General features: G+C 59.6%; 3 protein-coding genes across 3 annotated transcripts; all 3 read left to right on the forward strand.

Annotated features, from left to right (window-relative positions):
• Nucleotides 1–3257: 3257 nt before the first annotated feature.
• ABCG4 (ATP binding cassette subfamily G member 4) lies at nucleotides 3258–10534 on the forward strand. The gene is made up of 14 exons (XM_074162373.1): nucleotides 3258–3486; nucleotides 5961–6078; nucleotides 6166–6298; nucleotides 6529–6579; nucleotides 6762–6907; nucleotides 7233–7356; nucleotides 7604–7718; nucleotides 7999–8138; nucleotides 8455–8553; nucleotides 8742–8910; nucleotides 9478–9578; nucleotides 9772–9930; nucleotides 10080–10198; nucleotides 10309–10534. The coding sequence occupies exons 1-14, from the start codon at nucleotides 3258–3260 to the stop codon at nucleotides 10532–10534; spliced, it is 1929 nt and encodes a 642-aa protein (XP_074018474.1).
• A 5585-nt stretch (nucleotides 10535–16119) lies between these two features.
• NLRX1 (NLR family member X1) lies at nucleotides 16120–23437 on the forward strand. The gene is given in 11 exon segments (XM_074162396.1): nucleotides 16120–16169; nucleotides 16304–16540; nucleotides 17015–17203; nucleotides 17700–17827; nucleotides 18046–18106; nucleotides 18527–18624; nucleotides 18824–19440; nucleotides 19892–21306; nucleotides 22159–22245; nucleotides 22338–22589; nucleotides 22744–23437. Coding segments are annotated over 11 exon segments (3453 nt in total). The 3' UTR covers nucleotides 23063–23437.
• Nucleotides 23438–23846: 409 nt separating this feature from the next.
• NHERF4 (NHERF family PDZ scaffold protein 4) lies at nucleotides 23847–27777 on the forward strand. Its single transcript, XM_074162397.1, has 10 exons — nucleotides 23847–23862; nucleotides 24465–24492; nucleotides 24812–24876; nucleotides 25079–25290; nucleotides 25447–25633; nucleotides 25718–25854; nucleotides 25930–26134; nucleotides 26316–26512; nucleotides 26691–26861; nucleotides 27115–27777. Exons 1-10 carry the CDS (start codon nucleotides 23847–23849, stop codon nucleotides 27157–27159), a joined length of 1263 nt encoding a protein of 420 aa, XP_074018498.1. The 3' UTR covers nucleotides 27160–27777.

Consider the following 27777-nt stretch of genomic DNA (forward strand, 5'->3'; position numbering starts at 1 on the left):
TGGCTTTCCACCTTGAAACGAGTCCACAGCAGGGTGCTGTAGCAGCTGCTGTTTGCTGTATGGCCACCAGCTTGGTGTTGGGAGCTCCCGACCCAGCCTCAAGCAGTTGAGAAGGAAGGAGCTTTAGCATCAAGGGGATTGACTCCCAGACCCTGCTTGTGCCCACCTGCAGGGAAGCAGGGCTAGGCTGAGACCTGCTACCAGTGAGTGCCCTGGGGGGATGGGAGTCAGTGTGTTGAACACAGAGCAAACTGGATGGGTCTGGTGTGCCTTTTGCTCCATGAGGAGATGACTTAACACCTCCATATGGAGTTGAGCTCCACGACTACCTCCTTGTGCCCTCTCCCTGCCCAGCCTGTGGGCTGCCCTGCCCCACAGTCTCTCCTCTGGCTGTATCCCGCTCTGCCAAGCAGCCAAATCACTGCCCTAAGCTCTGTCTCAGCCCAAGGCTGGCTGTGGGAGGGGAAAGCTTTCCTTGGCTCAACAGATGGTTTTTTAATTAATACTCTTGTTAGTGCCACTCATTTCCATATGTCTTTCATGTTTAAGTGCTGTGGTGGGTGAGAGGTGTGAGTAACAGCGAGAATGGAGCCAGGCACGCTGCTGCAGAGGATGGAGGTGCAGGGGGATGGCAGGTCCCCCACGACGAGCTGCAGAGGGGAGTGTGCTGGGGGCAAAGCAAAGGGGGAGGGCCTCTTATCAAGGCCCTTTGTGGCCAGCTGTAACCTAATCAGCCCTGAGTCTTGATGTCTGGTGTGGGCTTCCCTGGCAGTCCTCTGCGTTGCAGTGAGAGTTTCACGCGGTTTGTGCCCCCCTTGGGGTGGCTGGGCGGTGGAGTGGCCCCTGTCCCAGGTCAGTGCAGGGCTAAGTGGGATGCAGGACCCTGGGATGTTGGGGCCATTGGGATGCAGGAGCCCTGGGATGCCCAGGACACAGGGGCAACCAGGTGAGGGAACCCTGGGATGTTGGGGGCATTGGGATACTGGAGCCCTGGGACACACAGGGATGTGGCCAGGAGCGTCATGGTTGGGAGCAGACTTTGGGGGTGTATGGCCTGTGGGATTTTGGGCTGAGGTGGCAATGGAGGGAGCTGCGGTTGGCTCTGCCCCATATGTGAACAGCGGCGAGGAGGGGCGCCGGGGGGCTGCAGAGACAGGGCTAGCAAACCCCAGGCGTGTGCGCTGGGGATGCTCAGGGCCTTCTGGCTTGCGGGGAGAGGAAATAGGGCCGGTCCCTTTAAGAGGATTTTTCGCTGCCTGGCAGTGCTGCCTGCCTGGGCAGCCCATCCTGCCGCCCCGACAGGCAGCAGCAGGGACAAAGCTGGCGGAGAGGGGCACGGCCGGCACCGGGGGGCTGCTGGCCACTGCTGGGCCGGGGGCTTAGAGTCCCCCTCCCGTCCTGCCCGCCCGCCTGCCGCCCAGCCCAGCCCCCTGCCCTGCCCAGCCCAGCCCTGCGGGAGGGATGGAGAGGAGACCCCGGCTGGGGACCCGCGGGGGCAGCGCCCAGCCTGGGTCCCGGCGCTGAGGACCCACCGGCTGCCGCCGGACCCGCTCCCTGCCCTGCCCGGCTCGAACGGGGCGCCGGGCGCCGTTCCCCGGCTCCCGCCGCCGGGCATCGCCCCTTTGTCTGCGGAGGAGGGAGAGGCGGAGGGCGCTGCGGAGGAGGCACGGCCGCTGCCGGCGGGGAGAGGAGCTGCCGCGCCCGCAGCCTGCCAGGTGAGCCTGCGGGGAGCCCCTTTGCCCAGGAGGAGCCCCCTCCCCTGCCCGGGGTGGGGAGGCTGGGGGCGGCCGGGGATGGAGGGGGCCGGCGGGGAGCGGGGATGAAGGAAGAACATCCTCGGCAAAGCTGCCTTCCCCGCTCCTCGCCGCGGGGTCGGGCTAAGCCGCGGAGAGCGGCTTGCGGGATTTAGCGCTCCGTGTAACGTCCAGCCGAAGGAGTCAAGGTGAGCCCGAGGGCGCTTCGTGCTCGGTGGCCTCCCCCGAGCCCCCTGTTCCCGTGGCCCGCACCCTGGGGCTGGGTGCCACGGCGTGTCCCAGACCTCGCGGCTGCTGAGAAGGGGATCTGAGGGCTGGCATCCCGCAGCCCTCCTTCCCACCTCTTCTTCCCTAGGGCTGGGGCTGGCCGTCTTCCAGCCCTGAAAGGGATCTGTCTGCAACGGGGAGAGGGCTGGGAAGATCTCGGTGCAGCTCCTTGCGAAGCCGGCTTCCCCTTTCAGGGGACTGTGTGTGCATTGCAGCTGTAGCGAGGAGCTGCCTGCAGCCTGTGCCTCAGCAAAATGTAGGTTAGGGAAGCATTGAGGACCCTAGCCTTGGAGGCAAGATGGGTGCTGGGCCCAGCCTGCTCGGGTGCAGCTCAGGCTCCTTTTGCCAGTGCCATAGGGATCCCCAACTCTGTGGTGCCGCAGCGGGACCTGGGGTTAGGATGCTCCCCGCTCTGCTTGGCTCAACATCCCCCCAGCACCGCAGAGAGTCCTCAAGCCAAGCGGGGATGCAGGGAGCTTGGCCATGCTGCAGCCGGCTGTGGGGAGGATTGCAGGCAGAAGACACTGCCCATCAGGAGAGTGTTTGGGCAGGTGTATGTATTAGCAGTCAGGCAACAGCCCCAGTTAAGTACTGGCCTGGTCTCTGAGGCTGTGCTGGTGAGCGCCAGGAAGATGAAATGAGCTGAGGGAGTCAGAGAAGGACTGGCACTATTGGGGTCCCATCCTTGCTCTAGTAAGTCTTTCCCAGTAAGCCCGTGGGGACCCAGCTGAGGATCCAATCTAGTCTGGACTGCTCTGCTCCAGGATCCTGGGTGAGCCATGGCATGCTTTGTCTGAGGAACTGGCTGGGAACAGTATGTTTGCTTGGCACCCCATACCTGAGTCCCCTGAGCCCTGGCCAGCCAGGCAGGGGTAATTCCTGGTAAGCCCTTAGGCACATCCAGGCACAGATGATTGAGGGCAAAACAGCAGGTCTCCCATCTTCCATCCTGCGCGCACCACGGTGGGCAGGAGTGGGACAGGGAGTCTAGCAGCAGTGGGGCTGGGGGAGCTGAACAGCCTGCCAGGTCTGCTGCCAGAACTGGACCCAGCCACAGGAGTTGCATGAATTATTGACTGTGGAGCTGATCAGCTCCTCCTCACTGCGAGCCCCTTAGTGCTGGCTGAGCTGCCCTGGCCAGGTCCATCCTTCCATCCAGCTGTGGGTGCCAGACCCTGACTCTGAGAGAGGGCTCGCTGTGAGTCAATCCCTGTGTGTTTCCTACAGAGCAGCAGGATGGCAGAGAAGGCTATGGATCCTGCATGTGTCTCCATTGCCCTGGAGGACACGGTGTGCCACGCCAGCCCCCCAGATGCCCCGCTCCTCACCACCCATTTGAAGAAGGTGGAGAACCACATCACAGAGGCCCAGAGGTTTTCCCACCTCCCGAAGCGCTCAGCTGTCAACATTGAATTCATTGACCTGTCCTACTCTGTGCGGGAAGGCTCCTGGTGGAGGAAGAGAGGTAGGAGCTGCGGGAAGGGGAAGGGGAGAGGAGCTGCACAGCTATCGCACCCCTCTCCTGTTCTGCATGCCTTGATCTCACCCAGGTGCCCAGCACCTCTCTCTGTGCTGGATTAATCTCTTCTCTGCCAATTGCTGCTCCAGGCAGCCCCAGCCTTTGCAAGCACATCGTGCCTTAGCTTTGCATGCTAACAGGAGCTTGCCTCAGTGCATGGCAGTGGGGCTGCCACAGCGGGAGATGCTGGAGCCACAGCGGGAGACGCTGGAACCGCTCACCTTGCGCTTGCCCTGCTGTCCCCTGCAGCAGTGGGGGCTGGCTGGGTGGTCGGGCTGTCCGACCCTGGGGTCTATCTGAGCACCAGGTGCTGTTTGCAGCCATGCTGTGGCTGGCTGTCCTTGCTGGGCACCCATGGGTGGAGGGTGGGCTTGTGTCCCGCACAAATTGCTGCGTGCCTCTGCTGTGTGATGCTGGAGGAAAGCAGATCGCATCCCAGGAAAGCCTCTGGCCAGGGCTGCATGGGGGAGATGGGGCAAATTTCCTGGTTCAGGGCAGCCAGGATGGATTAATTTCCCCAGCACTGTTGTTTAGGGTGTGCCTGTGTGTGACGTGCCAACAGCAGGAGACCCCAATAGGTGCCCCAGTTCAGAGCCTGGCAAGGAGAATATGTGTGATTTGCAGGGGATTTCCTCTCCAGCAGCTCCCTGTGAAGCTGAGGCCACGGTTCCCTTTCCTGTGTGTGACTCTGGCCGAGAGCTCAGGGAGGGGAGAGGGGAGGCAGATGGCGGCTGGTGGGTGGTAGTCTGCTTTAATTAGCTCTCTCAGTTAATGGGATGCCAATCAGGCAGCCCCATGAAATGGAGGGGGAGCCGATCTGCAGAAGTTGAAGGCAGGCAGGGATGAGCAGGGGCCTGGGGTGAGCAGACCAAGGGTGCAGGGCTGCTCAGAGGGGTGCCTGCTCAGTCAGGAGTGCCGTCCCGAACCAGGCTCTGTAGCTAGGGAAACTGAGGGTCTGAAAGACAGCGGGACCAGCCCTGACATCGCCCCGGATGAGGTCTCCCTGTTTGCCCGGGATGCTGAGGAAGCATCCCAGGAGGAGCCATGGTACAGCCGTGGGTTCCCCAGGGCAGAGTGTGCTGGACCGGCCGCTTGCTAGGGGTCCAGGGCCTTGCAGGGAGGGAGGGGAAAAGGCTCAGACAGCTGGACTGGAGAGGAACATGCCAAGGGGTGCTGGGTGGCAGTGAGAGGTGCTCTCGTCTCCCCCAGGACAGGTGTGGGTGGAGGAGCAGGCGGGGAGCTCCCGGTGCCTTTGACCGCAGCCCCCAGAATCCGCCGCGCTCTGCTGAAGCAGGAGGTTACTGGCAGTCAATGAACGCAAGTAACCGCTGCGCAAGCTGCAGTGGCGCCGACGTGAGCAGCATGCGCGGTGCCGGAGCTGTGTGCGTGGTGCCGGGATGCGCTGGGGGGGCTGCTGGGCACGCTGGCTCTGCTGTCGTCACGCACAGCCCCTTGTCCTCCCCTCCCAGCTCTCGCTGTCCCTCTGCCAGCAGGGCCCGCTCCTGGGCACAGTGCACCTGACTCTGAGGTGTGCAGAGGAGGAACCAGGAGCTTGCGGTGCTGGACCCCCTGTCCTGGGGATGGACAAGCCAGAGGGGTTGCTCCCCTAGTGTGGTACAAGGACTGCGAGCTGGTCTGGCCCTGGGGCTTGCCCCAGCCTGCGGGTGGGGGATGGACATATTGCCCCTGCCCAGCACCAGCTGCCACCACAGGGCATATGGGGGGCCATATTTCCAGCAGGGAGATGCTCAGACCTGGTCCATGGTTCAGCATGGTCCTAGCACCCTATATACCATTGCTCTCCTGCCGGGGCTGGGTTTTGGGGGCAGATCCTGAGAGCCTGAGGCTGTGCCTGTTCCCTACTCCCAACACATCATGTTCCTTCTGCCAGAAAATGCTAATCAGCTGCATTTAAAGCAGAGATAATTCCAGGTCTGATTAGCAGTGGCTGCTGCTGGGTATCACAGCATGAATGCCAATGAAGGCAACAGACAGGCATCCAGCGGGCTTGGGGATTCTGCCTGCCCCATGCTACCCTGTTTCTTGATGCCCTGTTCCACTGGCCCTAGGGACTGGGATCTGATAACGTGCTCGGGTATGTCACAGCCTGGTAATCTTCCTCAGCCACTATGCGCCCTGACCCAGACATTTCCATGGTCTTTGCCGTGATCCAGGGCACGTGCTTCTTCGGTGCTGGAAATCTGTGGAGCCAGCCAAGGACTGCGGTCAGGGCTGATCGTGCTGGAAATGGCAACTGCTGTGGCTGGAGCCCTGGTGATGCTGATGCAGACGTCTCCAGGCACATGCAGCCCCTGGCATGACATGTGGAGGTTCTGAGGTCCCCTAGGTGCTGAGAAGGCATCGCAGTCCCTGTAGCGCTGCTGCTCTTGAAAGCTGAACCCATGCTGCTCTCTCTCCAGGGTACAAGACTCTCCTCAAATGCCTGTCAGGGAAGTTCTGCCAGCGGGAGCTCATTGGGATCATGGGGCCTTCAGGTGCCGGGAAGTCCACACTGATGAACATCCTGGCTGGCTACAGGTGAGGCTGGGGGGAAGCCAGCTAATCTATGGGTGCAGGGCTGGGTGCTACACTGTGCTACAATTCCCCCATGCCTCTTTCCTGCAGGGAGACTGGCATGAAGGGGCAGATCCTGGTGAATGGCCGGCCACGGGACCTGCGTACCTTCCGCAAGATGTCCTGCTACATCATGCAGGATGACATGCTCCTGCCACACCTCACTGTGCTGGAGGCTATGATGGTGAGCGATGCAGGACCCAGGCAGCCTGCTGGGTTCTGTGGAGCATCCTGTGGACTGTGTCCTTGGGCACTGAGCCCACACTGACATCAGGCATTTCCAAGGGCTCTGGGACACAGGAACAAAATCCCGCTGTTCTTGCTCCCTTCATCCTGAACCCTTGCTTGGGCAGGGATGGGGCCACAGTGCAGCTGATTCTGTTCCCTGCATCTGACAGTTGTGTCTCCCTGCAGGTCTCTGCTAACCTGAAGCTGAGTGAGAAGCAGGAGGTGAAGAAGGAGCTGGTAAGTACAGAGGAAGGTGGGCCCAGGCCCCCTCATCTCTCCATATGGGGACAGTAGGGAAGGGAGAGCCCTGAGGAGACCAGGGGATGCCAAGTGGCTCCTGGTGATGCAGGTCTGAAGGGAGGTAGCAGGGATGGGGTGAGGGTCCATGGGAACCCATGCTAAATAAGGCTGTCTCACAGGTAAACGAGATCCTGACAGCCCTGGGGCTGCTGGAGTGCTCCTACACCCGCACCATCTCGCTGTCGGGGGGCCAGCGCAAGCGCCTTGCAATCGCCCTGGAACTGGTGAACAACCCTCCTGTCATGTTCTTCGATGAGCCCACGAGGTGAGGCCGCAGGGGCCGGCGCTCCCCAGCACTGCCTGCCCAGCTGGGCTTCCCCTGCTGTGGGACACCAGGGTGGCCAGCACTCTCTGGAGCACAGCAGGGCTGTGAGACCTGAGGGTGGAATGTGACTGTGTCCACCTGGGCTCCAAGAGGGCTGGGGCATGGCAGGGTTGGGGCTGCAAAGGAATGCTCTCTTCCATCGACCTGGGAGAAGGGTGCCCACAAGGGGAGGCAAGTGGGGGCATCTCTAGGATTCACTTCTCTCAACTCTCCCCTTCTCTCTCTGCTGTCTCTTTCTCCTTCACCCCATCCTGCATGGCCACAGTGGTCTGGACAGTGCCTCCTGCTTCCAAGTGGTTTCCCTGATGCGGTCCCTGGCTCAGGGTGGGCGCACCATCATCTGCACCATCCACCAGCCCAGCGCCAAGCTCTTTGAGATGTTCGACAAGGTTTGGACTGGGCTAGGACACAGGACTCTTCAGGGTTGCAGGGTCCCTCTGACTCCAAGACCCAGGAGAGAGGCCATGGGAGGGATAGGCTGCAGGCATTTGACCTGGGGCTTGTGTGGCACACAGCCCTGATGGCCAGGGTCTGGCAAGGGTGCCCCATGTCACCCTAGAACAGGGAGGTGGGTAGGAGCAGGTGACAGTGCCCTTGGCTGCTCTGCACCTACCATAACCTGGTTTTTTCTTGCAGCTGTACATCCTGAGCCAGGGCCAGTGCATCTTCAAAGGCATCGTGACCAACCTCATCCCCTACCTGAAGGGTCTTGGCCTCCACTGCCCCACATACCACAACCCTGCTGATTTCAGTGAGTGCCCCTGCCCCTGCTGGGGCTCTGGTGAGGAGCAGAGGGTGACAAGGTCCAAACTCAGTGCCAAGCCTTAGGGGCTGGCTAGGGAATAGGGCTGCCCGTGCCCTTCCTGTTAAGTGCTGGCTGGGCAGTGCTGCCATGTGGCGCAGCATCGTGGGTTGGAGGTTGTGCTGGGCTCCCACTCCCCTGCCCCACAGGGTCATGGTCTGGGCAGGCCAAGCAAGGTGATGGCAAGTGCTCATTCAGCGCCTCTCAGGGGTCCTGTCTTTCTCTACAGTTATTGAGGTGGCCTCAGGAGAGTATGGGGATCTCAACCCCGTCCTGTTCCGTGCTGTCCAGAATGGCATGTGCACCATGGCTGAGAAGAAGAGCAGCCCCGACAAGTCGGATTCATCATGCCCAGCACACTGTGTGACGGTGAGTGGGGATGAGAGGAGCCTCCTGCGGTGACAGAGAATGGCAGGTAATGGAGTGCCCATCCAGGGACACCTCAGTCCCCACAGTGCACAGGTATCCTGTGATGTCTAGAGCCCCTTGGACATGGTGGGAAGCATGGTGGTGTTCAGCTAGCCTCTGCTTGTCTTGAGCAACAGCTCTGTGCTTGCAACTGGCAGTGCCTCTTCTCACCATGGGTGCTCACAAGGGGCACCCTGGGAGCACTTGGGTGCCATCCTAGTAGGGACCCTCTGTTGTGAACTTGACCCATGTCCCTGACTTGTCTGTGGTCTTGCAGGACACGGACCACATCGAAAGTCACACGTTTGCCACCAGCACTTCAACCCAGTTCTGCATCCTCTTCAAGAGAACCTTTGTCTGCATCCTAAGGGACACGGTGAGGGCAGGGGAGGCTGGGCCAGGGTTGAGGGGATGGGTCCTGTTGGTCACTGGGGGCAAGCAGAGACAGGAATTGAACAGGGAATGGAGTGGGGCTCACCCTTGAGGAGCAGGCAGGCTGTCCTCTGCTCCCCTGGGATGCTCATGGGATGTGACCCTGCCTCACTGAGCCCTCTCTGCTTGCAGGTGCTGACCCACCTGCGGTTCATGTCCCACATCTGCATCGGGGTGCTGATCGGGCTGCTCTACCTGCACATTGGCAATGACGCAGGCAAAGTCTTCAACAACACTGGCTTTCTCTTCTTCTCCATGCTCTTCCTCATGTTTGCCGCGCTGATGCCCACCATCCTCACCTGTAAGGATCTCCTTCCCCCAACACCCATTCGCTGCTCCCTACCCTTGGGGCAGAGGGGAGTACTCCAGCTGTGTGGGAGCGTGGGTGGTGTATGGTGCAGCCAGACGAATTGGACAAAAGGGGGAAATAAGAGAGGAGAGGACAAAAATTGAAACAAGTAAGGGGAGAAAACTTCTGTTTGGGTATATTGCGGTTTTGCCCTTTAATATTTGGCTAAAATGTACTTGCTGGCTCAAAGGAGAATGCTGACAATTTTTTTTTTTTTTGCTGAGAAAATGTCTGTAAAGCTGCATTTTCATCTGCTTCACCCCTCTTTCACTTCCTCAGAAAGTTTGCCTAAAAAGCCCCAGCCAATCTGACTTTTCCATGCAGGAAGTTCCTGTGTCAGTCACTGACTTTTTTTCCCTGGTGAAGATTTGAGCACCCACTCATAGTGCAGGCAGGAGGCTGCCTGGTGCCCTGTGCTGGGGCAGCATCGCATCTGCCTGCACCAGGGCAGCTGAGAGTTGGGGCTGGAGCAGCCCAGGCCAGGGCGCTGCTGGCTGCTAACTCCTTGTTTCCATGCAGTCCCCCAGGAGATGTCTGTATTCCTGCGGGAGCACTTGAACTACTGGTACAGCCTGAAAGCCTATTATCTGGCAAAGACCATGGCGGATGTCCCCTTCCAGGTGAGCTTCAACTGGACTAAAGCGTGGCCCTGATGCTGATGTGCCTTCCTTGGCACAGCCAATTGCCTGGCTACCCCAATGAACTGGCTGGCCTTTGAAGGGTCCCTGTGGCTCTCTGTCCCCTAGGGAGGGTCTGTGGGGTGAGGATGGCCGTGGCTCCAGGAGAGCAGTGTCTTTGTTTGCCCTTCTGCAGGTGATCTGCCCCATCGCGTACTGCAGCATCGTGTACTGGATGACGGGCCAGCCACCCGAAGCCACGCGTTTCCTCCTCTTCTCTGCCCTGGCCACTGCCACAGCCCTGGTGGCCCAGTCCCTTGGGCTTCTCATCGGAGCTGCTTCCACTTCCCTACAGGTCAGATGGGGCCCCGGCTTTGCCTGTTATGTGGACATGGGGGGAGAGTTGCAGGGGGTCCCACAACAAGGAGGGGTGGAGGGAAGTGTTGCCAATAGGCAGGCGTTTGAATGCGAGGGACATGACACCCAGTGGCCTCTGCTCCACAGGTGGCCACCTTTGTGGGACCCGTCACTGCCATCCCCGTCCTGCTCTTCTCGGGCTTCTTCGTCAGCTTCAAGACCATCCCCACCTACCTGCAGTGGAGCTCCTATGTCTCCTATGTCAGGTGGGACCCCGTGCTCTGGCTAGAAGCTCCCTGGCCTGGGCTCCCATGGGCTGGGGAGAGAATGGGCTGCCTGGGGCATGCAGTGACTCTCGTGGTGTGCTCTGCCCTAGGTATGGCTTTGAGGGTGTCATTCTCACCATCTATGCCATGGAGCGTGAGGACCTGGAGTGCCTCGAGGAATTTTGCCCTTTCCAAAAACCCATCAAGATCCTGCAGGAGCTGGATGTGGAGGAGGCCAAGCTGTACCTGGACTTCCTCATCCTGGGCATCTTCTTTGTCATCCTGCGGCTCCTGGCTTACCTGGTCCTCAGGTACAAAGTCAAGTCAGAGAGATAAAGGGGCTGCGGGGCCCTGGTGCCATTCCCGGGCCTGGCCTGCTGTGAGAGACAGTTCTGCAGATGGACACAGTGCTCCTAGCAGGTCACGGACCGCGGCGGAGGCGTCAGTAGGTGCCAGCCAGGCCTGGCTCAGTCGAGAAGGGTTTTGAGACATCTCGGAACTGTTTTAACCTTTCCACATGCTCTTCATCGCAAAAGTTTTGTACAGCCCTGGCATGTGCCACCCTCTCCCCCAGGACTGCCGAACCTCGTGGAGCTCGGGCTCCCTCTTGTCACCCCTGCCCGGCACTGTCCTTCTCCACCAAACACATTGGGACACCAAGGACGGTCCCGCAGAGGTGGCTGTCTGCCGAGCAAGGCCAAGAGGAGCCGGCTGCTCCAGGCAGGAGGGGAGCAGTGCTGTGGAGCTGCCTGATCCTGGGGCTGAAGCCAGGAGGAGACACTTGCAGAGCATGGATTGGTAGTGCAGCACATAGCCCTGTTGCTCGCCCTGGCCAGCAGCGTGTGTCAGTGCTAAGAGCAGCCCAAAGATGCAATAGGTCAAGTTGCACAAGGCTTTAGTGTTTCCTGTTGCCACAGAAATTGCTGCACCCCCTTTTTCTTTCTGCATAAATCCCCCCCCGCCTTTTTTTTTTTTTTCTTTTTTTCTTTTCTTTCTTTTTTTCATAAACTCCACTACTTCCCAGTCTGCATGGAGGGGAAAGGGAAACAGGAGGCAGAGAAGGACTTGGAGATCTGTTTCAGACCTCTGCTCGGATGCCATCCTCAGAGATGGGATCTCCAGACCCGGGGATGTGGCAGGGTCTGTGGGAATGGGACAGTATTCTCAGACTTTAGGGAGTCTCACATTCAGTCCCTGTTGTCTTCGGGGCCTGAGCCAAGAGGATAAAATCAACCAACATGGAGAAAAGTGACTGGTTCCTTCAAGTACTGCATGGAGTGGGGAGGATTTACGTTCCCACACCCTGCCAGCGCCGGGCGGCTGAAAAGCTGGGCTGGGCTCAGCCTTGCCATCGCTGGAGCCTCCACTGCAGGAGAAGAGCTGGCCCTGCGCCCTTCCCTTGCTCCATCTTGCTCCTCACTCCTCTTCCCCTGGCACAACTGTGGCTATCTCAGCGGAACAGGAAGGATGAACCTCGCTCAGCACTGGCTGTGCAAGGAGGGGATGCCAGCCCCAGGGATGCCCAGCCTCACCACAGTGCAAACCTCCCAGGGTAACACTGTACCGAAGGGGGTCCCAGCAGTGCCAGAACTGGAAAGCAGGTGAGATCTCAGAGCAGTTTGTTTGCACTGGGCCACCCTGACACTGGGAAGGGCTTTGCACTTTGACTGGTATCAGGAAAAGGTCTCTTCTGACAAGTGTCTCTGGTGACTCCTCCAAAGTCACCTGCCTCTCCACACCCCTTGCAGAAGGAAGGCATTTTGGCACCTCACTGGCTCTCCAAAGGAACAGAGCTGAGACCAGAGCCTGTGGGGCATCTGCACACACTGCTGTGCTGGGAGCATAGCACGCTGCTAAGCCACATAGCACAGACCTGTCTCTGTGGGTGCGCTGGCACTGGTGTCTCCAGGCTGCACTGGTCACCCATGCATATGGGAACCTACTGCTTTTTAGCGAGCATGGACATGGGGAAGGCAGCTCTGCCCCATCCTGGAATGCTGGGCCCTGGTTCAAGTGTAGTCTACGAGATGATGCTGCCAGCACTCTCTGGGCAGCAGGGGATTGCAGGGCAAATGCCAGATTTCAGCAAAATCCTTGAGACTGTTCTTTGCTTTTACTGGCTCGTGTTGGGACTGCTCCGCACAGCAGGGTCTGGCTGGCCTGCAGGTGGATGGCAGACGTGTGGCAGCACTGATGCCTGGCACTCAGTAAGGCTGGGTTTCCCCTGCCTGGACAGCATCAGTGCGAGGAGCTTGTAGCCATGGCGCTCTCCTGCACAGAGGGTCTGGAAACAGGACATGCTCTGATGCCCTTTCCATGTTGAGCATTGGGGTTTTCCCAGGGGCTCTTGTCTGACTTACTGCTGTCCGTCACAAAATTCCCCTCTGCTCCTGGATTTTCCTTCACTGCCAGCCCTGTGCCATGCTCTGCAATGAACTCATGCCAGCCTGGGGGGCTGTAGTCTCCTGGGCATGCTGCTACCAACCCCAGCTGCAGGGGTACGGTTGAGTGGGGAACGGTCCCCATGTCTGCTCTGTCACCAGGTGGATGGGTGGGCAGGGAGCCAGGGGGATGGTGAAGCTGTGGCCTGTCACCCTTCTCCACCTCACTGTGGGCCTGATGTGACCAGTGCCCCACTTCTGTCCTGCTCTTGGGCTGTGGCTAGTTAAGCCTTGCCCAGCACAGGGTGTGCACTGCTGGGCTGAGGGTTTTCCCCGGGATGGATACCAAGCCAGGAGGAGATGCCAATGGTGCAGCTTTGCACAGGTCCTGCCGTCCGCCGGCTCCCTGTCAGCAGGGGGCTCTCATGGTGGGTCCTGCCTCCTGCACACCAGAGGCACTGCTGTCCCCAGCGCTTTGTCCTGCTGCTGTCTGCACCCAGCACACGGTGCCTCCTGGGGCAGCCCTGTGCCATCGGCAGCCAGCGCCACCGCCACTCTCAGAAGGACCAGGATGAGATGGACTAGCGACGGCCCATGTGTGGAGCACAGGGGGCTACCAGCAGGCACCCGTGACTGCCACTGCCCATGTCCCACACACACAAGGCTGCAACAGAAGTCTTCACTGGCCAGTCTGCTGATTGCAGAGAAACCCTGTGGGACAGGCTCCCTGAGCTCAGTATGGCCTGAGGGAGACCGCCAGGGCAGGCAGCTCCACGGGTGGCTGCTGGGACCAGCCTGTCGGGGATGGGGCAGTTGGCAGCAACTCCAGGATCTCCAGGACAATTCAGCACAGCCCAGGCCTCCTGTGCTGGTGAGTGCACGGGTTGCAGAGTCCTGGCTGACCAGGTATGTGGCCACTGTGGGGCAGAGGGCCAGGATGAGCTCTGGAGATGGAAGATGGTTGTGTCCCCAAGCTGGGCAAGAGCGCTGGGGAGTTGGGGGTCACGGGACAGGCACTTCTTATCCCCAGGGCAGCTGGAAGTCTGAGGTGCCCAAGAGAAGGGCACCAGAACTCCCGGAGGATCCAGCAAGTGAATGTGTTGGTACGAAGGGGCTGTGATGAGTGAGGGATCTGGACACCTCATGGCACAGAGGCAAATGGTGCCCAAAGAGTGAACTGAACCAAGGTGCCAGAAGATGGCCATCCACTGCCTCTTCCCTCCTTGTGAGGACAGTCCCAGAGACAGTGGAAGGCCCAGAGAAATGGAAAGAGACCAAGCACGTTTGCACTGAGCCCCACAGGCTGGCATGGCTGGGCCAAGCACTCAGGATTTATTGCCCCTCTGCTGCCCAGGTGGCTGCCTGTCCCGCAGGACAGAGGGGTTGTCTCTGCCCTGGCATGGCAGAGGCATGGGGTGCAGTTGCCCTGCTCCAGGGGGGCCTTAACGGAGCAAGGCTGGACCTCTCCAGCCCACTGGCTAGCGAGTATCTCTCCAGGATGTTCTCTTCAGGGCAAGATAGGCACCAAGCCGGGTTGTGGCGGGACCCCTTGGCAATAACACTGGTTGTTTTGTGGTGTGGGGCCAGGAGCACGCAGGCTGGGTCTTGCCTTGTCCTGAGATGGTGAGGAGCACCCACGTGTTGGGCTGGCATGCAGCAGCGGGGATGCACTTTATCAGAGCAGGACAGCAGGGCCGTGGGTGCTTCTGGCTGCAGGAATCCCACCAGGGAATGCGTCTGGATAATCATGAGGAGTGTGACGGAGGAGAGCAGGCTTCTTCCCCCACGCCTCCTCTCCCCTCCTGCCCCCTGCCTTCCCTTGCAATGCACTTTGAATAGATGAGGATATGGTCCAGGCCACAGCTCCAGCTCCCTGGGAGCACTGGTTGAACCTCAACCCATCTAAAACTGCTTCAGCCCACAGGCACATCTGTATAAGGTACTGCATCTCCCTCATGTGCACTGTGAATGCAAGCAGGGTTATGGGTTCTCACCTCCACGTGTCCAGGCCACTTTTGTCACACGCACAAGAAGAGCAAACGTATTATCACCCGGCTGGTGCTAGGGTTTGCTGGAGGGGAGACTGGGTTAGCGCAGGGAGGGGATGGGGCTTCTTCCAGGGTTTTCACCCCTCTCTCAAATTGGGCAATAAAACAGTGTTTCATCCACACCATTTGTCCTGTCCCTCTGCCGTGGGAGCTTCTGGTGCCATGGGCAGCCTGCAGTTGCCTGGGATTTCTGTGTGCATCTCTGCCATGCTGGACCCTGTGGTTTTCCAGCCTTCACCCTGTCCACATGTGCAGAGGAGGTGGTACAGTGGGGTGCACACGTAATACAGGGTGGGAGTGAGCCATGTAGAGCGGGGCTTATGTTGAAACCTGTGCTCCCACATGACCAGAGGTGAGCTGCTTTTTTCCTGGGACCGTTTGCCAAAATAAGATGCAGATAACAGCTCAAAGGGAGTCTGCTCTCACAGCCATAGCTCTGCTGTAGTAGCCGTGTGTGGGTGGCATTTGCCTGGGTCCTTCTGCCTTGCTAGGGGAAGATTGCAAAGTGGGGCCAGGGCACCGCTGCCCACAGCTGCAGCCTGGCAGGAACCAGGTGGGGTGGAGGTGAGCCCCTGGGCTCTGGGGGGGAGCACGGAGCTGCTGGCAGGGCCCTGCTGGGTCTCTGGGCTGTGCCACACACGCAGGTAAGTGCTCCACAGGGACAGGGTGTCTGGGTCCCTGCCTGCTGCTGGTGCTCACCAGTGTCCAGAGGGCCCCAGGAGCTGTTGAGCAGGTGGAGATGCTGCGGTTTATTTCAGTCTTTCTGAGATGCCAGCTGTACTTATTGGATTTCACACATCAATAAAACTTATATTTATAGTGTACTGCCTGGATGCCTCCCTTCCCTGAGCGGCCAGAGGGCATGCACACGAGGGGAGATGTGAGTGTCTGGGTACACCGATGGGTGTCCCTGCATTAGGATGTGGAGAGTGGGTGTTGGGGGGCAGCATGAAGGCTGGGGATGGGCACCAAGCATGTGCAAAGGTGTGCAAGGACATGCGTGTCCATGTAGGCAGGCCTTTGGGGTGCGAGCATGGCCTCTGGAGTTAGCCAGGTGTGAACCCTTGGACCCAGCACGCCTGGCTCAGCACTGCCTGGGGCTGGCTGGAGCGGGCTGGCGCTTGCCGGGACAGCACCCAGGAACCAAGCAGCGTGCATGCAGCCCTGCAGACACTCCTGGCTCTGATCTCAACACCGCCTTACTGGGTTTCCAGAGCAGATCTCTAAGCAGCGAGAGGGTAGGTATGTATGTCTGTGTGTGTGTGTGTCCATGCACGTGTGTTACACAGCCCGGCAAAACCAGGCAGTGCTGGGCTGCCCTGCCAGCACCGCTTCCTCTGGGCTCTTTTCCCTGTGGGGCTGCTGTTGTCCTCCTCCCTGCACCACGCTCTCTGAGGCAGTGGCAGCTGGGCATAGGGGGATTTCACTCCCCCCTACCAGAGCAGGACTTGTCCTTGTGGGCTCCTGTTGCACAGCCGGGCACCAGCTGGGGATGCAGAGCTGCCAGATGTGTCCAGAGGAAACCCCCTCTTGCAGCACTGCTGGTGAGACCCCAGGATCCCCCCTGTACTGTTTGTGTCCCTGTGTTTGGGGGTACAGGTGTTGTTCCTTGCTGTTGTGCCTGCCGGCCCCTCTGCCGCGTTCCCAAAGTGGGGCAGTGGCTGCTCTCCCCACCATGCTCGGCGGAGCTGGCGGCCGCTCTGCGCGGGGCAGGACGGGACAGGACGGCGTTGCAGGAAGTTACAGCTGCAAAACAGCCGCCTCCGGAGAGGAGCCTCTCCCCAGGACAGGGATGGAAGGAGGCAGCTGAGCAGCACCGGTCTTTCCTCCGTGGGCCCCACGGGCTCAGCGCGTGGCAGCAAGAGCACAGGGAGCTGTGGGCTCAGCCTCCCTGGCAAGGATTCCTGCTGGAGGTAACTGCCGCTTACGGTGTGGCCATCACCCTCTCCCAGCTTAGTGCCTGCCTCACCATTGCCCTGGGCTCCAAGTCCCTGCACTGCTAGTGCCTCCGCCACTGTGTCCCTCCGGACACAGAAGCAGGGAGGCGAGAGGCCGTGGTAATGAGAGAGTGAGGCCGTGCGTGCCAGACGTGCGGCAGGGCTCCCTGAAGGGGGACTGCAGCGGGCGGTGTGGGAGCCTCCACTCGGCAGCGTGCCCTGGGCAGCAGAGGGGCTGGGAAAGGACTGGGAGCCAGGGCATGGGACACATTGGGGTTCGCTTGCTGCAAAAGCCTCAAGGTCAGGACACCAAGGTTCAAGGTCAACTCCACTGCCTCCATGCCTGTGCCTCAGTTTCTCCATCTGGATAACATGATGAGGGACTGCAAAAAGCCTAGGCTGTAAGCAAGCTGTCGCCCTGCTCGTCCTCCCCTGGCCAAATGCAGAGAGATTTGTGTGCTGCCTCTTCCTATCTGCTGAGGTTTGCTGACACCCTCTCCCCTGTGCCTCAGTTTCTCAGGATGTTGGGAGCTGTGAACACAATCTCTGCTCCTGAAGGATTGCCCTGCTGAGCTGGGGCGGGAGCTTGAGTCAGCGCTGGTACAGCCGGTTCTGCCGGACTGGACCCTATCAGGGCAGGTAAGGCTGGGCAGGGCGCTGCTGTGCCGCATCCCTGGGGACCAGAGCTGCTCACCCCATCCTGCTCTGCCCTGCAGAGCCGAGCTCATGCGGGACAGCTGCCTGAGCACCCCGGAGCTGCTGAGCCCCTCATCCACTGCTGAAGACAGGTGCTTTGCCTGGGAAAAAATCACCCAGTGCAGCCCGGAGAGACCAGCTGAGCCCCCGCAGCCCCTTGCCAGTCTGTGCCTGGCTGCTGCTGGGTGCAGCCTCCCCAGCTGCTTTAAATAGGAGGCAGCTGTGCATGTCGCAGGGCATGGCTAGAGGGCTCAGTGGCTGCTAAGGATATGGCAAGGGCTGCCTGTTTGGGGACGGCACTGCTCGACAGGGCAGGCCACCACAGCACAGCCTCAGGGCATGCCTGGGGTTGGTGTTGGGGGTAGGTACAGCCTGAGGCTGCAAAGCTGGGCTGATCCAGGCACCCAGCTTGCCTCATGGGCTGTCCCCTCTCTTTCAGACAGAGGATGTCGCGGGCCATGCAATGCCAGAGCTGCGTGCCCTGGGGCAGCTGGATGCAGCTGCGTCGATCTCTGCCAGGGAGCAGTGGGACCCGGAGTGTGTATCTGTGTGCTGCTTCAGTGCCAGGTGAGCCGGGCTCTGTGCTTGAGGGACTGTGACCCTGAATCTGTCCTGTCCCCAGGGAAGCCCTATGCCTGGTGGACATCCCTCCCCAGCTGCACAGTGGAGCCTGTGCAGTCTGTGAAACACCCCAGCAAGATATGAAGCCAGTGAGCTTGGTGGTGTTAGCTTTGCTGGGCTGGAGAAGGCCATCTCTTACTGTTTGTGGTCTTCTTTCCCCCCAGGCGCTGCAGGCGGCCCCTTTCTCAGGAAGATCCTTCATGTTAGCAGCATCTCCCTCCCCAGGTACAGTGCCACACGGCTGGGGCCTGGCCCATTCTGCTCTGTGACTGTTCTCCATGGAACCTGGGTGGCTGAGCTGGCTGCCTGGGGACCATCGGGGCTCTGCGGACAGAGGCACTGCTTTACCTCCACCTAGAAAACAACCCAGACCCAACTCCCTGCCTGCTCTGAGTTGACCCTGACTTCTCTGCCTTGCCACGGGTTTGCTGGGGATGCACAGCGCATGGCTTGCTAACCTGCCTTAATTTCCCAGCCATGTCCTTGCCTCAGCCCTGCGCTCCCCCTTGGTGCAGGGAACAGAAGGGGTGAGCTGGCTCTACTCAGCACTTCCCACAGCACTCGCTTGTGATCTGCCCACCCTGCCCCAGGCAGGGCTTGGAGCTGCTGGCCCCTGCCCTCCTGACGCTCTTCTTCCTCTTGCAGGGGCTCTGTTCGCTACCAGGGAGGGTCCCAGGAGCGCACGGTCCAGCCCAGATCCTCTGGACATGGCCTGTCCCAGCTGAGGAATGTGGCCTCTTCTGGTAAGCTTGCACCCCTGCGTTAAAGAGGATGGGGACCACTGGCTGGGGACAGCTGCTGCCCTGGGCAGTGTGAGGGTTAGCAAGAGCTGGATTCTGTCCTCTCTGCAGCCACCTCACTGCAGTGGCTTGGGGCGGGCAACTTCCCCAGTCCCCTGCCAGTGAGAAGACCTTGCCTTGTCAAGCACCTCCTTCTTCCCAGATGCCATCAAGAAACACCAGAAGAGCCTGTCTGCATGGTTCAGCCACCAGCCCAATGAAGAGAGGCAATTCGGCCCTTCCTTCTCGCTGGATGCAGTCCATGTGGACCCAGTGATCCGGGAGAGCTCCCTGGAGGAGATCCTGAAGCCCTCGCCTGAACTAACTATCCAGAACCAGCTCCAGCAGCCCTATAGCCAGGTTATCAGCCTCCAGAATCTTTTTGATGTGGATGCCTGTGGGCGGCAGGTGAAGAACGTGGTGCTGTATGGCACGGTGGGCACAGGGAAGAGCACCCTCATCAAGAAGATGGTGGTGGACTGGTGCCATGGTCTCCTACCCCGCTTTGAGCTGGTCATCCCTTTCTCCTGTGAGGACCTGTCCCATAGTCATGCCCCCATCTCCCTGCGACGCCTCATAACCAAGAAGTATCAGCACCTCCGGGATGTGGTGCCAATGCTGGGCACTTCCAACCTCAAGGTGCTTTTCATCCTCAATGGCCTGGAGCGCCTCAACTTGGACTTCCGCCTGGCTGGCACAGAGCTGTGCTGTGACCCCAATGAGCCTGTGCCTCCCTCTGCTATCGTGGTCAACCTGCTGCGAAAATACCTGCTGCCAGAGGTTAGTGTTTTTCTCCAGCTCCTTAATGCTGGAGAGCGGTTGGGGGCGAGCCCTCGGGCATTGCAGGCATGGCCGTGGTGCTAATTGCTTGCTGTCCAGCTTGGTGGTGGGCGAACAGGCAGTCTCCGTTCCTGGAGGGACTCACCAAGGTGGCCTCATGTCACTGTTACTGATTTGTCTCTGTGAGAGACAAGGCCTGGTAAAGTAAAGAAGGTAGTCTGCTGGGCTGTGGTCTTCCAGTCGTGACACATGTCCAGCAGGGTCTTCTGTCCCCTCTGTCTGGGCCAGATTTGAACCAACATCCTTTGCGCAGCAGCTTCTTGAGCCCCGACTCCCTGGGTGGTGGGATCCTTGTGTACCTGTATGTCAGTTACACACTTGGGACCCTGCTGAGCTTAGACCAAAGCCACAGAGGGAGCAACTCCAAACTCACCTAGCTCTCTGCTTCTAGGCCAGCATCATTGTCACCACACGCCCATCGGCAGTGCGCCGGATCCCTGGCAAGTACGTGGGCCGCTACGCCGAGATCTGTGGCTTCTCTGACACCAATCTGCAGAAGATGTACTTCCAGATGCGTCTCAGCCAGCCTGGCTGCAGTGGAGAGAACAGTGCAAGTAGCAGCTCAGGTGAGCAGGAAAACTTGGTGGAGATGTTGTCGAGGAACTTGGAGCGCCACAACCAAATAGCTGCTGCCTGCTTCTTGCCTTCTTACTGCTGGCTGGTGTGTACCACGCTGCACTTCCTCTACTTCACCAGGACGGTGCCTCCCAGCCAGACCCTGACTGGCATCTACACCAGCTTCCTGAGGCTCAACTTCAGTGGGGAGGTGCTGGACAGCACTGACCCTACCAACATCTCCATGATGAAGTATGTGGCCAAGATGGTGGGTAAGCTGGCCTATGAAGGGGTGATGTCCCGCAAGACCTGCTTCTCAGAGGATGACCTGCAGCAGTGCTTTGAGGTGGAGATGAAGACTGAAAGTGAGCTCAATCTCCTGGAGGTCTTCCGTAGCGACGTCTTCCGCTTCTTCCTCACTCCGTGTGTGCAGCCAGGCAAAGAGCACACCTTTGTCTTCACCATCCCTGCTATGCAGGAGTACCTGGCAGCCCTGTATGTGGTGCTGGGTGAGAAGAAGACCCTGACACAGAGAGTGGGGAAGGAGCTGTCAGAGGTTATTGGGAGGGTGAGTGAAGATGTTGCTGTTGTTGTGAGTATCATCTCTAAGGTGCTGCCCTTGCGCTTCCTGCCAGTGCTTTTCAACCTGCTCAAAATCTTCCCTCGCTACTTCTCCCGCCTGAGCAGTAAGGACCGGGATGCTGTTGCCCACACCATGGCAGAGGAGCTATTCAAAGAAGAGGACTACTACAATGATGATGTCTTAGACCAGATAAATTCCAGCATCCTGGGCGTGGAAGGCCCCATGCGCCACCCTGATGAGTCCCATGATGATGAGGTCTTTGAGCTTTTCCCCATCTTCATGGGTGGGATACTGTCCCGCCGTAACCGCGCCATTCTGGAGCAGCTGGGCTGCTCCATCAAGAACCTGGCAGCCTTTGAAATCGCCAAGGCCATGAAGAAGACAGTCATCAGGAACAGCCGCAAGGGGCTGCCCCCCTCCGAGCTGATGGACTACCTCTTCTTCCTGCATGAGTTCCAGAACGAGCGCTTCACAGCTGAGGCCATCCGCTCCCTCCGGACTGTCAACCTCTCATCGGTCAGGATGACCCCTCTCAAGTGCTCTGTCCTGGCGTCTGTCATGGGCACCACATGCCATGAGGTGGAGGAACTAAACCTGAGCTCTTGCAACCTTGACACGAGCAGCTTGAGGATCCTCTTCCCTGTCCTGCTGCGATGCAAAGCTCTCCAGTGAGTAACATCTTCTGCCCTTGGGCAGCACTCAAAAATTTGGCTCTCCCTCACCTTTGCCCATCACAGGAATACATTAGGAACACGAACGTGGCGAAGGCAGGGAAGAGCATGCATGCCCTTGTTTATCCTCAGTGCAGACCTAGGAGACTACAGCTCCCAACATGCAACACTCCTTGAGCAGCCTTGCTAAGGCGCTGCATGCTGGGATTTGCAGTCCCAACACACCCTCCCATAGCACGCTTTGGGCAGCTCTCTGCATCTGGTACCACAGGCTGCACTCAGCTCCCCTGGCAGACCCTGGTCGTTCCCATTGCCCGGCCTCCCGGAGCCACCCAGTGTTCCCCTGTAGCTAGCTCTGCTACTGCTAACTCTGGGCAGGAGATACGCAGCCCAAGGGTGGGAATCTGGGCTGCACAAAGGGGTGGGTTGTGTTCCAGTCCATTTGTGGAACTGCAGTCTTCCTGGTGCCCAGGGGGTGGCGAGCCATGCTCAGCAGAGATGGACTCGGCTGTGCAGCAGGGCTGTGCGGCACTTCCTTCCTCCAGATGCTCAGAAGGGCTTGGTGGGGTCCTGATCCCTCCTCAGACCTTCATCCATCCCCTGCAGACCCTGCACCCCCTTCCCCTCCCTTGCTCCTCCTTGCACTGGCTCTGCTGGCTGATGCTACCCAAGCTCTGGTGCAGTTTCAGTATGCCCTTTTTCGGAGAGGAAGCCTTCCGTGGCCTTGTCTGGGGAGCCCAGGTAGGATGGTGATAGGGAGGGCCAGGGAAAATGGAGAGAGCAGGGTTGCCAGCAGCACAGATAACAGCCATTTTGGTCCTGCCACCCCAATGTCTCGCCCTGCATCAGTCTGCAGCTCAACAGCCTGGGCTCTGACGCTTGCAAGGAAATCCGTGACCTGCTCCTGCATGACAAGTGTGTGGTGAGCAAACTGCGGTGAGTACTGCCTCTGTCCTTGCATGAAGCTTGCAGTGCCCTGGCCCTGTGCCCCCTGGCCTCGGCATTGCCCTGAGCTCCTGTGTCCACAGGCTGGCAAATAACCCCGTGGGTGAGCAGGGGGCACAATACCTGGCCGAGGCACTGGCAGGCAACCACTCGCTGACCCATTTGTCCCTGCTGCACACTGCGCTGGGGGACCGGGGTGCCGAGGTCATTGCTCAGCACCTGGCTGAGAACCAGCACCTCCAGGAGCTCAACCTAGGCTACAACTCCCTGACAGACACAGCTGCCCTCCGCGTGGTGGAGGTGGCCAAAAAGCACACGACGCTGGACGAAGTGCAGTGAGTTCACTCTGCCCCATGTCTTCCCTCTTGCAGGCAAGGCCTCTGAGCCAGTGTCCCTCCCCGTGGCAGTGCACAGGGAGCCCTTGCCTCCCTCTGCATCCTGCCTCCCAGTGCTCACAGTGTCTCCCACTCCTTTTCTCTCAACCCACAGTCTGTACTTCAACGACATCAGTGAGGATGGCAAGCGGGCTCTTCATAGCCTGCGCATGGACCGGGATGGTGTCAGGGCACTGGTCTTCCTTACAGCAGGCACCGATGTCTCCGATTACTGGTCCAATATCCTGAATGTGGTGCAGAGGAACCTGCCTTTCTGGGACCGCGAGCGGGTTCGGCAGCACCTTGCCCTCATCCTGCAGGACCTGGAGAGCAGCCGGAGACAGACTTCCAACCCCTGGAGGAAAGCCAAGTTCCTACGAGTCGAGAGTGAGGTCAAGAAGATGCTGGGAAAACTGCAGCATGGGACCCTCTGACCTGCTGTCCATCCACCTGGCCAGGGAGGGAGCAGTGCTGCTGGGGAGGAAACATTGGAGTGTGCCTCAGCATCACATCCCCTGTGCCCTTATCCATGTGGAGATGCCTAGTGGTCGGGTGCTACCAAGGCTGTCAAAGGTGCTGGGTACGTGGGGCTCAGCCCTCATCTGCAGGCAAGGCTGAAGTGTGGGAGAACTGTACAGACACCAGGCCAGGAGCAAATGGGACTTTTCTTCTGGGCTTGTAGACACCCAGTCCCTGCACCCTGGCCACTGCCAGCCTGGCCATGAGCCACAGCAGTGGCAGAGGGGCAGGACTCAGGCTTGCTTGTGAAACCTTTGGTAGCATTAAAGTGCACCGCTTTGTTTCCACTGAAGCACACTAGTGCCAAGACTCCATCTCCTCTGCGGGCCCTTCCTGGGGGAGGAATGCGGAGGTGCTGGTGCAGCCGTCCCTGCAGCAGTTGGAGTAGAGGGCTCTAGCCTTTCCCCGTCTCACAGGGCCAGGATGGGGCAGCCCACCCTGAACCAGTTGGTCTTCCCTATCATGGGCTGCCCTTGGTGGCAGCTGGAAGCTGGGATACCAGGATCTGTTCCCAAGCTGGGTGTCCCAGGGTGCTGGTCCCTGCTCTCAGCTCTGCTGGGTGAGGGCTGGCAGTGCCTCAGGGTGGGGAGGGCAGGGGAGACATCGGAGTTGTTTAACCATTAAACGTCTTAGAAGAGGCGGGGACACTTCCCTGCCACTTCATCCTGTACCTTGCTCCCTCCTGCATTCCCTGCAGCCATGAAGCAAACAAAAGGTATGTGCCGGGGCAGTGGGGCCCACAGAGACCCTTCGCCACACGCGTGTCTCCAAGCCCTGCTTCTGTAAGGAGCAAGGAGCCCAGGCAGGCCATGGAAAAGGAGCTAGAGGCATCCAGGAAAATGGGGGCACTTGGCAAGAATGCCCTCTCCTTGGGTTTGGGGGTCCTTGTGCTGGAAGAGGTGGGGAGGAGTTTTATGGGGAGGTATGTGGGGGTAAGACTCTGTCTCCATCTCCTGGCTCCAGCCAGCTCTCTGGGACCCTGGTGACCCTTCTCGTACCTCACTCAGAAGCCCTGCAAAGCCCCAAGACCAAACTCCATCTGCATACTGCTGCCTGGCCCTACTTTGCCCCTGGTGTTACAGGACCCTGCTGGGCTCAGCAGGTGCCCATTGGACCCCAGCAGCAGGTGTCCCACTGCTTTGAAACGCAATGCAGTCAGAGGGGCTGGGGGGCGGGGGGCTGTGTGGACTTGGCAAACCCACCTCACCTGGCGTGGCATGCTCAGCCTGCAAATGGACAAGCCCTGAGTGCTTAAGAGTTGTGAGATCTGCTCCTGGCCCTCCACCTCCAGCACTGACCTCTCCTCTCCCTCTGCAGGGCTCGAGGGTGACAAGAAGTCCATCATGTAAGTGCTGAGCTCCCCCTGGCCGGGGGCTTTCTGGGGCTCATGGCACCACAACTGAGCTGTGCTGGGGCACATCCTCAGCTGAGGTGGTGTGGGTCACAGCTGCCAATCCCAGCTGCCTGCCCCAAGACGGTCTTCCCTGAGTTGTTAACTCAGGAGAGATGTGGGGGACAGTCCAAGAGGGAGATCCATCCTGGCTCTCCCCAGGGAAGAGGAGGGACTGGAGCTGTGGCCCCAGCTGGCCCTTTCTGGGAGGAATGGGGCTCCTCACACCCTGCTGTTGCACTAATGTGCCCTCTCCTGCCCTTTATAATTTCAGAAAATTTGAATTTAACCCCAAAGATGGGATTGACAACCCTGCCTTGTCGCTGGCTGAGGACATGGGTAAATATCCTCATCTCCCCAGAGCATCCCTGTGTCAGCATGGGGTTCTGGCAGCTGGGCATCACTGGGGTCATGGGCTCTCTCACACCGGGGAGCTGTGGGGAGGTGAACACTTAAGGCAGCAGGAATGGGGAGATCCCAGCCTGGGATGAGGTAGAGAACCTGTGTTAGGATCCCTGCTCACATGCTGTGCCCGTCACAGATGGTGAAGGTGTTGGGGAGCCCCGCTTCTACCTTTTGAACAAGGGCAGTACAGAGACCTTCGGCTTCTGCCTCCATGAGGAGCTGGGCTGCCAGGGCCACATCATCCGGCAGGTTGAGCTGGGGGGCCTGGCCCAACGCAGGGGGCTGCAGGATGGGGACCGGCTCCTCCAGGTCAATGGCAAATTTGTGGACCATATGGACCACCGCAGGGTAAGCTGGGAGCACTCTGGGGTTGTGGGGATGCCCGGGTCCTCCCCAGCCAGGGGCACAAAGGGTATGGGATCCTCCTGCCCTCCAGGGCCCTCATCCCACAGGGTGTGGTTGGGGGGGTGCCCTATCCAGGCTTCACAGCCTGGATCCTTCCAGGTGGTCCAGAAGATCAAGGCCAGCGGGAACCAGGTTCTACTGGCGGTGCTGGATGGTGACTCCTATGAAACAGCCAAAGCCCTGGGCAGGGACCTGTCCCAGATGCTGCCAGCTGACATCCGCCCACGCCTCTGCCACATCACGCAGGACAAAAGCGGTTTTGGCTTCAGTGTGTCGGCTCCGGAAGGTAAAGCAGGCAGCGGGATGCTGGCGCCACGAGCCTCCCTGACACAGCACCCCAGTCACCCCAGACTGCCTCTGCTCCCCGCAGGCATGAAGGGCACCTTCCAGCTGTCAGTGCGGCAGGATGGGCCAGCAGAGAGGGCAGGGGTGCCACCAGGCTCCTGGCTCCTGGAGCTGAACGGGGTCAGCGTGAGGAGCTACTCGCACGCACAGCTCACCAGAAAGGTGCGTGGTCCTGGCACGGGTGGGTGGGGGACCGGGGCTGGCAATGTCACTGAGCACCCTGTGTTTCCCACCCAGCTTAAGCAGAGCGGCAGCAAGGTGACGCTGCTGGTGGCATCCAGTGCCGTGGAGGAGTTTTATCGCCTGCGGGGACTGCGGGTCACGGCCGCCTTGGCGGACACCTCCTGGCTCCCCTTCAAGGTCCGTGAGCTGCACATGGTGAAGGGTCCAGCTGGCTACGGGTTTCTGCTCAAAGAGGATGACTGCATCTCAGGGGCCATAGGTGAGGGGGCCGAGGGGGGACAGTCCGTACCTGAGCAAGGCATGTTGGAAGGTCAGGAATAGCTGCAAACCCTGTGCCCACAGAGGGACCCTGTCCCCACCTGCGCACAGGGGTCAGCGTTGCCAGTTCCCCTCTGGCTGAATGTCTCTGTGAGCAACTCCCCACCCTCCCTCTGTGGCAGGTCAGTTCCTGTGGGATGTGGATGCGGGGCTGCCAGCTGAGCAGGCAGGGATGAAGGAAGGCGACCGTCTCCTGGCCGTGAATGGTGAGAGCATCGAGGGGCTGGACCACCACCAGACAGTGCTCAGGATTCGTGCCCGTGATGACCAGGTGACGCTGCTGGTCATTGACCCTGCTGGTGATGAGTTCTACCAGTCGGTAGGTTTTGGGGACCCAGTGTGGTCCCTCCCTGGTTGGGAAGACTTGGGGTGCTGCAAAGCTGGATGGTGGGATGGGTGTCTTGCCCCCAGGCCTGCACAGCGAGGTCCTCTCCAGGGGACCTGGCTTGCCACGAAGCGCCAGGAACTGTACAGCAATCCTTCTTCTGCTCTTCTAGATTGGGCTGTCCCCTCTGCTGTTCTTTGAGGACAGTGACCCTGCCTCAGACTCCTGCATGCCCTCCCTGCCCTCTCCTCCTGGGTCCCCTGGACTCTGTCACGTTGAAGTGGGACCAAAGGGACCTGGCTCCTGGCTGATGGCTGCTGCCAACAGTATAGAGATCACACAGGTAACCTCTCTTGCCAGGCCCTCGTGGCAGTGCTGCTCACAGCCTGGCACTGCTCTGAGTCCTACCACCCTCCTGCCCTGCCTGTCCTAATATTTCCCTGGCACCCGTGAGGCTGGCAGGAGGGGACTGTGTGGTTCCCTGGCCACAGGGGCCAGGCAGAAAGATCCCTCCAACATGCCCATGGGGCAAGGGTGGAGTATGAGGGGGTGGGTGGACATGTCTTGCCCACAATAGCCCTGCTGTATCTCCACAGAACCTACGCCAGGAGGAGCACAGGAGGTTGCACCAGGCATTCTAGCAGATCGGGACCACCCTGCCTCCAGCCACATCGAGCCCATCGCTGCCCCCTGCCTGGCTCCTCGGAAAGCACAGTGCTGCTCAGCATGGCTGTTGCATGCATAATTGCTGTGCCTCCGTGCCCGTGATGGGGCTCACACCTCCCAGAGACTCACCTCCACTGACCGAGGCTGGCTCCAAGCTTTTATTGACCATGGCGATGGCTTCTTGTAACCTGAAGACAGACCTGTGTCTTTGCCTGCCCAGCTGCCTCCAGGGATATCTAGGGACGTTGCACTGAAGCCCTTGTCCAGCTCCAGGCTCTGGCAGCTCTCAGGAGAGCCGAGCCGAGCCTGCCCTCCATGCCATGACCCGGGGGACTGGGGAGCATGAGGCTTAGCTCAGCCCAGGGCTGGCCTTCGGGCCATTGTGTGAAGGGGAACGGGATCAGCAGAGGCCGATGGGGCATTGGAGTAACCACCCTCCTCTCAGCCTGTTGGCTCAGGTTTGTCCCTGCGTGGACATCTTTCATCTCCTCCTCTCATCCTCCCTGTGAACCTGTGGGCAGTGACTGCCCACTACCCGTCACCACGCTGTTCCTGTGTCACCCATTTGGGGTGTGATTAAAGGACAAATCCAC

Source organism: Numenius arquata, chromosome 22 (genome assembly GCF_964106895.1).
Source record: "Numenius arquata chromosome 22, bNumArq3.hap1.1, whole genome shotgun sequence".
Classification (NCBI taxonomy): Eukaryota; Metazoa; Chordata; class Aves; order Charadriiformes; family Scolopacidae; genus Numenius; species Numenius arquata.

Bases quoted from the DNA above. Each gene is read 5' to 3' on its own strand.
- NHERF4 (XM_074162397.1), top strand. The intron at 24,877-25,078 runs GTAAATATCCTC...TGCCCGTCACAG, and splicing joins GTCGCTGGCTGAGGACATGG to ATGGTGAAGGTGTTGGGGAG. The intron at 26,513-26,690 runs GTAGGTTTTGGG...CTGCTCTTCTAG, and splicing joins GTGATGAGTTCTACCAGTCG to ATTGGGCTGTCCCCTCTGCT.
- ABCG4 (XM_074162373.1), top strand. From the start codon at position 3,258: ATGGCAGAGAAGGCTATGGATCCTGCATGTGTCTCCATTGCCCTGGAG. The intron at 8,554-8,741 runs GTGAGGGCAGGG...CTCTGCTTGCAG, and splicing joins TCTGCATCCTAAGGGACACG to GTGCTGACCCACCTGCGGTT. The intron at 8,911-9,477 runs GTAAGGATCTCC...GTTTCCATGCAG, and splicing joins GATGCCCACCATCCTCACCT to TCCCCCAGGAGATGTCTGTA.